The following is an 11,058-nucleotide window of genomic DNA, read 5'->3' as shown; positions in this document are numbered from 1 at the left end:
ACTTATTTATTTTTGCCAGTGTCTTTCACAATTAGGTAGGTATATTACATTTCACAGTGTGGCTTCTTACACTTAAAATAGGGTTTTTATAGATATATTGAAAGCGGGTAAAACTAACAGATAGAATGCTTAGTGGAGTGATTTTACAAACAATCTTGAAACAAATAGAATTACAGAAAGTAAAGACAGGCTTGAATTATTCTGCAGTAAATGGATATTTTAAAAAGGCTGAAGTGAACATTCAAAGGGTAGAACAATAAGAATCAGTTGAGGTTTTAACTTTTGATTAAAGTTACAGTGTGTCAGGCTGAAGTGCCTCTTGGTAGGAAGAGGGTGTGTGTGTGTTTGTGGCTCTTTTTCTTTCATGTATTTCATGAAAACAGGATTGGGCCAACACTGCCTGGTGACATACAAGAGCTTAACAATGACATTAAATGCTGTATTTCGCTTCTGGCAGTGGCCAGAATCATGCCATGCCTCAGGAGTTGAAATCAATAAATATATCGACGGAAATCTTGCACTGAGATTTCCAGTGCAGTCTAGTGTCCTTAGACACTGATCTTTTGTGAGAATTACCGTAGAACCTCAGTTATGAACATTGCGGGAATGGAGGTTGTTCGTAACTCTGAAATAGTCGTTACTCTGAACAAAACCTTCTGTTTGCTCTTTCAAAAGTTTACAACTGAACGTTGACTTAAGATAGCTTTGAAACTTGACCTTGCCAAAGAAAAATGCAGCTTTTAACCACGTTAATTAAAATGAAAAAAGCACACTTTGTTGACCTTGTCCAATCTTTCTGTTTAAGTTTATGTTTAACACAGTACTATGCTGTATTTGCTTTTTCTCTCTCTCTCTCTCTTGGCTGCTGCCTGGTTGCATGCTGCCGGGTCCAAATGAGGTGTGAGGCTAACCGGGCAGTTCATAACTCTGGTGTTGGTAACTCTGAAATTGAAAACAATCTAATTATATATCCTGGTGTAGTCAGCATTTCAGTGTCCGGTAGGAAAAAGAACAATTTTCACCCCTTGCACGAGATGCATTTGTTACATAAGTTATGAAGTGGAGTAAATTCTTCCTTAGTTCATGGAGTGGTGATGGTGCTGTGCTCAGGGACTGGCAGCGCCTTTTTTGTTTCCCAACAATCACTTTCTAGCTGTGACAAAATACAGCTCTTTGGAATGTGGATCTTGGGAAGGGGCAGAACCAGGCTGATATGGAGCTCTAACCGGGGAGTGTCACTCCCCACTCCATAACGACTGTGGGATGATAATACAGGAAGAAGACACTGGGTGGTAAAAGATGCTGTCCCTGAACTCAGAGTCTAGAACGAATGTGGCGTGTATGATCTGGGCTAGTAAGACTCCATCTCCACTTGCCACCCGATTGGGACACCCTGAGCCAGATCCTCAGCTGGTATAAATCAAGGTAGCTCCCTTTGTGTGTCGGGGGACAGATCCCCAACTGAGAACCAGTCACAAGAGCTGTATGTCAATCTACATCTCTGTTAAACAGTGCTATGGACTGGCGCTGATGGGGAAAGGTGTGGTTAAAACGGTTAACATTCACCTGAAGAAGAGCTCAGAGAAGTTCCAAAGCTTCTCTTGGAGACCCAAAGAATTTGGTCCAATAAAAGATAACAGATATTACCTCACCTGCCTCGTCCCTCTACTCCTCCCAAAGCACATTCACGCCCCTGTCTGGGAGGTGGGAGAGAAACGCTGTCGGGGAGTCGGTGCTCACCTGTCAGCCCAGGGCAGCCCCAGCCTGAAGCGATGAGCTCCTACTTCTCCAGGTTAGACGCCAGGAGCCAGCATCCGCAGCTGAGGTTCTTGTGTCTCCTCTTCCTGCAGAAGCTGGGTTTTCTCAGTGCAGAGACCTGCAGTTCCCTGAAGAGATGAGCAGGTGCATTGATCTACCTTTGGAAAAGGGGCTGCCCTTCGATTTGTGTAAATGCTGCCTCTGTATCAGTGTTTGGTCCTCCCGCTTCTTAATATGGTTCCACTTCAACCTTTCTCCCACTTGGTTAATTTTGTGTCTCCCAAGCTCTGTGGCTAACAACGCCCAGTGGGACGTGTGCAATGGGACTTGTGTAAATGTCTCTTTTTTAAGTCTAATGATCCGATGTGAAAAGTATTTGAGATCATGATGAAACACCAGCTCAGATTTTGGAGCAATGCCTGTCCAAGCTGATGGCCTGTTATAATACAATTGCACCATCCCTCGATTAATATTCAATAGAGGCTGCCAGCTAGTGGGCATTACTAATAAATAGCTGTCCATAGCTCATCCTTTCAATTTGCTTCCACCTGTGGCCGTTTTACAGCCTAGCTTTCCCATGACTGCATTGGCTACTAAAATCTGTTGGTCACTGCTCAGTATTTCTGCCCCTTTCCCCCCATTTCCTTCATCTTGCTGCCGTCTAGTATCGATTTCCCAGCCCATGAGCCTGTTGCTCTGCTCTCCTCTAGTGAATTTTTTTTGCTATCGCTGCCTCTTTCCCAGTCTTTCCCACTTCTCACTCCGTAAGGTCTGCTACTGTGCACAGAATTCATTCCATGGTATATTTGTCCTCTGCTCTCCAGTGCTCTGGGCTCAAAAGTTACACACCATTAGACAGCTTCACTCTCCTTTTCAATTCCCTCTTTTGGTCATTTGACAACATAACGTCTCCTTTCTAGCCCTTCCCATTTGGCAGCTGTCCCCTGGGCAGCACCGCTGGGCCTGTCCTGTTCCTTGGCCCTGTAGTGGCCCTAGACAGGATAATCACATCTTTCCTCTCTTCCTACCTACTGCTAGGTGTGTGCTGTTCCAGCTTGCAGCCACTGGGAATCAAATGGTACAAGAGATTGATTGATTGATTGATTGATTGATTGATTGCTACATTAGAGAGGAGAAGAGAGGAGAGGAGGGTATGTAGGGGGCCCTGCCACGGGCGGCATCGCCGCCGTCTGGGCAGAGCTCTTGCTCTTCTTCCCCCCTGGAGCCTCTTTCCAGATGGGGGCAGGCCCCCCCAGAGAAGGGGGGGCAGTAGCCATGGCAACGACAGAGTCCCTGGAGTCCTCGCTTGAGGTGGCCACCGCCGGGGCCGCAGGACTGATGCCTGTTGGCCCAGTAGGGGCAGGGAGGCCGGTCGCCATGGACGGGGATGGAGCGTCGGGACAAGGGGGAGGGGTGGGAGCATCCAGAGAGAGGGTCCCGGCCCCAGGCACACTCGCCATGTGGGGAGTGGGGGGATGGGTCAGTTGGGGAGGAAGGGGTGGAGGAGGAAGGGGGGAAGTGGAGAGGGAAGGGAGGGGGTGAGGGTGGGAGGGGGAGAGGGTGGGGGGGGCAACTGTTCTTCCCCGGTAGGCTGAAAGCAGGAGAGGAGGGCACCAGCGCAAGGAGAACAGGGGGCCTAATCCAGGCGGGATGCAGGGGCGATGCACGCCCCAGCCCGAAAATGGAACCCGGCTCCTCCGGCTGCACGGGAGGTGGGGGCAGGGGCTAAACCGACTGAGGGGAGTGCAGAGTGCGGGGGGTGAACCCTCTGCTCTAGGCAGACAGGGCATGAGCTGGAGGAGTGGCGGTGCTGTGCTGTGCTGTGGAGCACAGGGTGGCGTGGAAGAGCAGAGGAGTCCTGAGAGAGGTACTGAGCCCAGGAGGGTTGGACCTGCCCCTGGCCAGACTGAAACACTCCCCCAGGCACCGGGGCCTGGGCCAGGAAGCCCAGCCTGGGCAGCAAGGAAGCAGGCCCTGAGAGGCCAGAAGGACTGAGGGGGGAATGTAGCTAAGGGGAAAAGACTGCAGCTGTGAGTACAGTGCCAGCAGCTCACAGCTGCTACTAATAGGGCCCCTGCGCTGGGACCTGGAGGAGCCAGGGGGCCGGGTCCCTACTCCCCTCCCTGGGGAGACGGGATGACAGGCGACTCCTTGGCCCACTCCGAGAGGCAAGCGCAAGAACCACTAGAGTGAAGCCGGCCGTTTGACACAAGCCATATTTGACATCACAGGAGTTTTGCCTTGTTGGTAGCTGCTTCTTTCCACCATAGGTTGTCTCATGCCCTGAGGAGAGGGCCCTGCATGCAGCCGATCTGTGTAAGGTAGCTGGGGCTGGCTAGACGCTTTGCCCTGAGAATTACTCTTCACTGGATGTGCCCTTGTTGCAGTCAGTTCTGGGGACACTCATTCTAACAGGTGCCCCTAAATACACTGAGGAAGGCCAAAAAAGAATCTGAAGAACAGCCGGCCAAAGACTCAAAAAGCAACAGCAAAAATGTTTTTAATTACAGAAAGCCTGTTAAACAACCAGTGGGGCCCGCAGAGACACGGAAGGAGCACAAGGAAGATAACAGAGACTAAATGAATTTTTTGCATCGGCCTTCACAGCGACAGAGCTGAAGATGTGGTGGCCAAATATGAGCCATTCTTTTTAGGTGACAAATCTTAGGAACTGGCCTGGGGTTTTGGAATGTATTGATAAATTGTACCCTAATAAGTCCCCAGGACGAGATGGTACCCATCTAAAAGATATTAGGAAAACATTTTCACTAGGAGGGTGGTGAAGCACTGGAATGGGTTACCTAGGGAGGTGGTGGAATCTCCATCTTTAGAGGTTTTTAAGACCTGGCTTGACAAAGTCTTGGCTGGGATGATTTAGCTGAGGTTAGTCCTGCTTTGAGCAGGGGGTTGGACTAGATGACCTCCTGAGATCCCTTCCAACTCTAATCTTCTATGAATCTATACTCAAGATTGTAACTCTTCTCAGTCTGCTTTGGATTTAACTAAGGGTTCTCACAAAACTTGGTGACTGGGCAACAAAATAGCAAATGAAATTCAATGTTGATAAATGCAAAGTAAAGCAGATTGGAAAATAGAAAATGGTGGGGTCTAAATTAGCTGTTACCACTCAAGAAACAGATCTTGGAGTCATCGTGGATAATTCTCTGAAAACACACTCAATGTGCAGTGGCAGTCAAACAAACTAACAATGTTGGGGATAATTAGAAAAGGAAAGATAATAAGACAGAAAATATCATATCACCTCTTTATAAATGCATGGTACGCCAATATCTTGACTATTGCATGCAGATCTGGTTGCCCCATCTAAAAAAAGATATATTGTAATTCGAAAAGGTACGGAAAAGGGTAACAAAATTATTATGGTTATACAACAGCTTCCATATGAGACAACTAAAAGGGGATATGACAGCAGTCTATAAAATAATGACGAGTGTGGAGAAAGTAAATAAATATGTGTTGTTTACTCCTTCCCATAATACAAGAACAAGGGGTCACCAAATAAAATTAATGGGAAGCAGGCTTAAAATGAAATAAAGGAAGTATTTCTTCACACAACGCACAATCAACCTGTGGAACTCCTTGCCAGAGGATGTTGTGAACGCCAAGATTATAATTGGGTTCAAAAAAGAAGCTCATGGAGGATAGGTCCAGAAGCTGGGAGTGGGTGATGGGTTGGATCACTCGATGATGACTTGTTCTATTAATTCCCTCTGAAGCACATGGTATTGGCCACTGTCGGAAGACAGGATATGGGGCTGGATGGACCATTGGTCTGACCCAGTGTGGCCGTTCTTATCTTCTCCCTTTGAGACGCTGGGTGGAGCTGGCAGCAGCAGAGCAGTTTCTGCCCTGCAGGGCCACGTGCAGGGTCCCTTCTCGGTGATCGTGTGACAGGCCCAGCCCCAGGAACTGCCTCAGTACTATGTGTGCTCTGGGAAACCCCCAGCTGGCTTTCCACAGTCCCAGTGCCCCTGGCTTGTGAGTCGACCGCTTTGTTTGCCCCACCTCCCTACCTCCAAGGGCCCGAGTGAACCTGGTGTAGTTGCTTTGCCAGTGCAAGTCCCAGCTGGGCTTAGCCCATGTAAGAGCTATGGAGCTTTTCCTGGGGAAGTGTCCAGACGTCACTGCTAGGGCCTGGCTGTTTGCCTCCCACCTCTGTGAGTGCTAGGGGGCTGGCTGGTCTGCAGAGGGATATAGACTCACAGACTTGAAGGTCAGGAGGGACCATCATGATCACTTAGTCTGACCTTCTGCACGCTGCAGGCCACTGAACCTCATCCACCCACTCCTGTCACAGACTCTCACCTCTGGCTGAGTTACTGACGTCCTCAAATCATAGTGTAAAGACGGCAAGTTACAGAGAATTCACCATGTACACTAGTTAAACCCTGCAAGTGACCCGTGCCCCGTATTACAGAGAAAGGCAAAAACCCTTAAGGTCTCTGCCAATCTGACCCTGGGGGAAATTCCTTCCTGACGCCAAACATGGCAATCCATTGACCTGAGCATGTGGGCAAGACTAACCATCTATACACCTGGGACAGACTTTTCTGCAGCAACTCAGAGACCTCTCCGTCTAGTGCCCCTTCACCAGCCACTGGAGATAGTTGCTGCGAGCAGTCGCAGGGTGCCTACATACCATTGTATGCACATCTGATGGCAAGGAGCACAATTGCAGAGGTGGCAGATTTCCCAGGCTTACGTCCCCACCTGTCCTGCACCAAGAGAGAGTATTTTTATTGATCAAATATTTCTTTTGACAAGAATGGATTTTTTATGGATATAAAAATGTGGTTAAAATTGTCTCCCCTCTGCCTAGTGCTCAGCAAAACGCTCAATGATGGGAAGATGCTGATGGCTACCTCCCTCCCAGCTCCTTCCAATTAGATGGACAACAATGACCCGAGTTCAGGCCGGATTCTCTGCTGTGTCCTTAGGGACATAAGAAATTATCTGCAGCAACAAACTTTGTGTTTTATTTGTATTCGATTGTCTGAATTTTTTACAAGAAACTGTGGGGAAAAATACCATGATGCTGTGTGTATTGGTGCTGAACATGGGAGAGTGACAGAGCTGTTCTCAGCCTTCCTGTCCTGTGTGTTGTGCTACATGGACACAGAATGGGGTGGTAAACACTCGCTGTAACTCTCTCCTGATCTTCATTCACAGAATCCTAGAAGATTAGGATTGGAACATCAGAATTGCCTATTTCTGTTTGAAGAAAATGTGATGAGTATTTCACCCAGATCTACAAAAATCCAGTAGGAATTCAAATAAAACTAAGTTTTGCATAAGCTCTTATTTACACCATCCATTATGAATTATTCCTCCGGTGCCAGGTCTTCTACCCCAGGTTACAGTTGGGGCAACTGAGGCACAGAGAGCTGGGGAAATTCAGTTGCATAGCTGGGCTTAGATCACAAGAGCCCCAGGTGTCTTGAGCTCCTCTCTATAACCCTTGCTGCCTGGCTGCCCTTGTTATTGTTGTAGGCTGGGATTGTCAAGGCAGTCGAAGGGAGTTAGGCCCCCAAGACGTGCATGCCTTACTCTCCCTTAGGCTCCTTTGCAAATCCCAACCTTCATATTTCTGAAAGTCAAGAGAAGCCCAGGCCTTGGAAGATGCCAAGAGAGACCCAGGGCCAGAATTACAAAGGGGTTTAGGCATCTAAAGAAGTTGATATTTGCCTAGTGGGATTTACAGTAACACCTCAGCAAGTTAGGTGCCTAACTCCCATTGGATGTCCATGGGACTTAGCTACGTGGCTCATTTAAGAGCTTTGATAAATCCCAGTCCATCCCTGTCTCCATCTTTAGGTGCCCAAATCACTTGGTAATCCTGGCCAACTGAAAGCACAGAAGCTGGAGTCAGGAAATCCTAGGCCCTGTGCTAGGCAGGGGATCAGACTAGAGGAGCAGAACGGCCCCTTTTGGCTTTAAAATTAATGAGTCTATGAAGTTTTGCCTCTGGGCCTCTGCTTCTGAGCTGTTCAGGTCTCTCGGGAGTGAGTCCCACAAGCCCTTAGGAAATAAACATGGGTAAATCACCTTCCCGCAGCATCGCTCCTTTAATGCCTGTGATGCTCAAAGCCAGCTACACACTGCTCAGCTGCAGAGAGCAACCGGTCTGAGTCTAGTTCTGTCAGGTCATGACTCTCACACACTTGTGTCCTTGGCATCTACATAGATCGATAGATAGATAATGACCGAAGAATCCTGGAGGTGGACGACTGAATCCATCACTTGTTGGGAAAAAATCCACAGCGGCCAGTACAGTAAGTGTGCTATGTCAATTAAATACGTGTGGGGGTTAAGATACAAGGGAAATTTAAAGAAGAGAGATCAGATTTCTTGTCAGAACTCATTTAAGCATTTTGCTATTAAGTTGCTCAAAGAAATAGAGATAGTCAGAAGAAAAAAAACTCCTCCTGTAGAAAATGTGAATTTTTCATCAGAAACCCCAAACCCATTTTTTTTTCAGCTTTGGGCAGCTGAAAGCATCCAGCTGAAATTTGTAGATTTTAGATGAAAACTGAACAAGATTGCTTTTTGAGTATTCAATTTTCCAACAAAACAACAGATTTTCAAGGAAAGCAGATACATTGTGTGAAAAATTTTGGTTTGCTAAAAATCCAATTTTCCATCCAAAAAAGCAACCAATCAACCAAACACCCAAAATGCAACTGAAATTGTCCAATGAGATTTAAACTTTGAACAAAGGTGGGAAACTTTAATGTTGTCTAATAACACTGTAACTGAAAACCCACTGATTCTGTTGCCTCGGTTTTGATTGCTGTAAAACTGTGTGAATGGCAAAGCTGATACCCACAGGATGTTTTCCATGGATTAGGACTTTTGAACTCAGTTTCAGAGTTCAGCCCAGCAGCCAAATCTATCTATCCTGACATGGAGCTTAGATAGACAAGGAGGAGGTCAATGGTGTTAGAAATAACCAAACAGGTTGTCCCTGGGGTGGATTGGGGAGACAGAACCCTTTATTGCCTGCTCGTTCCACCTCGACACCGTGAGTGAGCAACTAGGGGGTTACTTTACAATCCTTTACCCATAACAGTATGTAAATGTAAATATTTCCAGCAGACCCAGAGACTCCCCAGAGACCCTTATTTGGTTACATTGACTCCTATAAAATGAATGTTAACAACTATATGATGAATGTGTTTGCCGTTTACAGAATTACCTCACAGAGTGCAGGCACATTACCTTAAAACACTAACGTTCTTTAAAACATGCAAGGCAGGGAAAGAAGATAATACTTTTTACCACCAAAGGCCTTGCGCAGGAGGGGAGATAGTTATTTTGTTAGCCTCATCCCCTGAGCAGATGGCCAGGAAGGGAGGGAAAGAAGAGAGATAACATGACTCTAACTAAAATTCACACCAGTTACCAGAAACAAGGTTTGCCCGTGCCATGACCCCATTCCCTGTAGCTTAGGCCTGACCATTTGTCCAGCTTTAACTCTTTATTCTCCTACAAATGGGACTAGGAACCTCTTTGTCTAGCACCATAGCCAGGCTCCATCACTGCTGACAGCTGAGCACAAATATTGTAACTAGGTGCACAGAATAGACACATCATAAGGCACAGCCCATCCCCCAAAGAGCTCAGAGTCCTAGTAGACAAGGCAGAGGAGGGGAGAGAGGGAAGGAGAGTCCCAGGGAGGACAAGTGACTGGCCCAAGGTCACACAGCAGGTCAGTGGCAGAGCCAAGAACAGAACCCAGGTGTCCTGACTGCCACTGACCCTCACTGCACAGACATAAAGTCACAAAGGGAAATGATACAACACAGCAGTAACTGAGCCATGCTACTAACCCATCGTGACATCACTATGTAAACCTGGGTGGTGCTGGGGGCCATAAATCAATGTGTGAGCTGGCTGCAGGCTGTCTGTGTGGTGTTGGGATAGAATCAATACAGCAGAGCTGCCATGTAGGACTCTGGGTGTGTCTACATCGTATTTCCCCTGCAATGGGGCTCAGGCTGTGCTGGTGTTTCAGAATTTCAGTTCCAGGCCCAAGCTTTGAGCCTGCTTTTGGTCACAATAGAGGGACTTTCTTTCTCTGCTAGGAATATAGGATTCAGCTTGTACTTCGTTCCATCTTCTGACAAGCCAGGTCCTGGCTCAGATCTTCACATGGTTTGAACTGACCCAGCTTCCAAGACCTGTGCGGATTGTCCACAGCGAGGAGCTCTCACTGCCCCTGCTCAGTGGATGTGATCAGGGCTGTGCTCTCGGTCACTCTAATCCTCACCGTTGCCCTTCTCCTTCCCTCCGCAGGCAGGACACAACGTGCTGAGGAAGAAAATGTCCAACCAAACCATCGTGACTGAGTTCCTGCTCCTGGGATTCTCTGAGGTGCGGGAGCTGCAGATTTTACATGTTGTGGTGTTTCTAGTGATTTACCTGGCAGCCCTGATGGGGAATCTTCTCATTGTCACAGCCATGGCCCTCGACCGCCACCTTCACACCCCCATGTACTTCTTCCTGATCAATCTGTCCATCCTAGACATTGGCACCATCTCTGTCACCGTCCCCAAATCCATGGCCAATTCCCTCATGAACACCAGGTCCATTTCTTATGCTGGATGTGTCACCCAAGTTTTTTTCCTCATTTTCTTCGTGGGAACAGATTTTTTCCTTCTCACTGTAATGGCGTACGATCGCTATGTCGCCATCTGCCAGCCACTACACTATGAGAGAGTGATGAACAGGGGAGCTTGTGTCCATATGGCAGCCAGTGCCTGGGCCAGCGGTGTTCTCTATGCTGCACTGCACACTGGGAACACATTCGCAGTGTCCTTCTGCAGAGGCAACAAGGTGGATCAATTCTTCTGTGACATTCCCCAGCTACTCAAGCTCACCTGCTCTGACTCCAACCTCACTGAAACTGGGGTTATTCTCTTTAGTGTCGGCTTATTGTTAAGCTGCTTCGTTTTGATAATTGTGTTGTATGTTCAGATCATCAGCACAGTACTGAGAATCCCCTCAGAGCAGGGCCAGCATAAAGCCTTCTCCACCTGCCTGCCTCACCTCACTGTGCTCTCCTTGCTAGTTTCCACTGCTTGGTTTGCCTACCTGAAACCCCTCTCCAGCACGACGTCATGGCTGGATCTTGTGGTGGCTGTTTTCTATTCCGTGCTGCCTCCAGTGATGAATCCCATTATCTATAGCATGAGAAACAAGGAGATCAAAGCTTCCCTGCGGAAACTGACAGGGTGGAGGTTATTCACTAAGGATTAAAGGTCCATCTTCCTCCTTTGA

General features: G+C 47.7%; 1 protein-coding gene across 1 annotated transcript; it reads left to right on the top strand.

Moving 5' to 3' along the window:
• The first annotated feature begins 10,101 nt into the window (after positions 1-10,101).
• Positions 10,102-11,037, top strand: LOC137163468 (olfactory receptor 14A16-like). Its single transcript, XM_067563718.1, has one exon. It carries the CDS (start codon positions 10,102-10,104, stop codon positions 11,035-11,037), a length of 936 nt encoding a protein of 311 aa, XP_067419819.1.
• The last annotated feature ends 21 nt before the right edge of the window (positions 11,038-11,058 follow it).

This window comes from Emydura macquarii, unplaced genomic scaffold (assembly GCF_026122565.2).
Source record: "Emydura macquarii macquarii isolate MOO-44397 ecotype Brisbane River unplaced genomic scaffold, CSIRO-AGI_Emac_v2 contig_2567, whole genome shotgun sequence".
Classification (NCBI taxonomy): Eukaryota; Metazoa; Chordata; order Testudines; family Chelidae; genus Emydura; species Emydura macquarii.
This window is presented reverse-complemented; position numbering and strand designations above follow the sequence as displayed.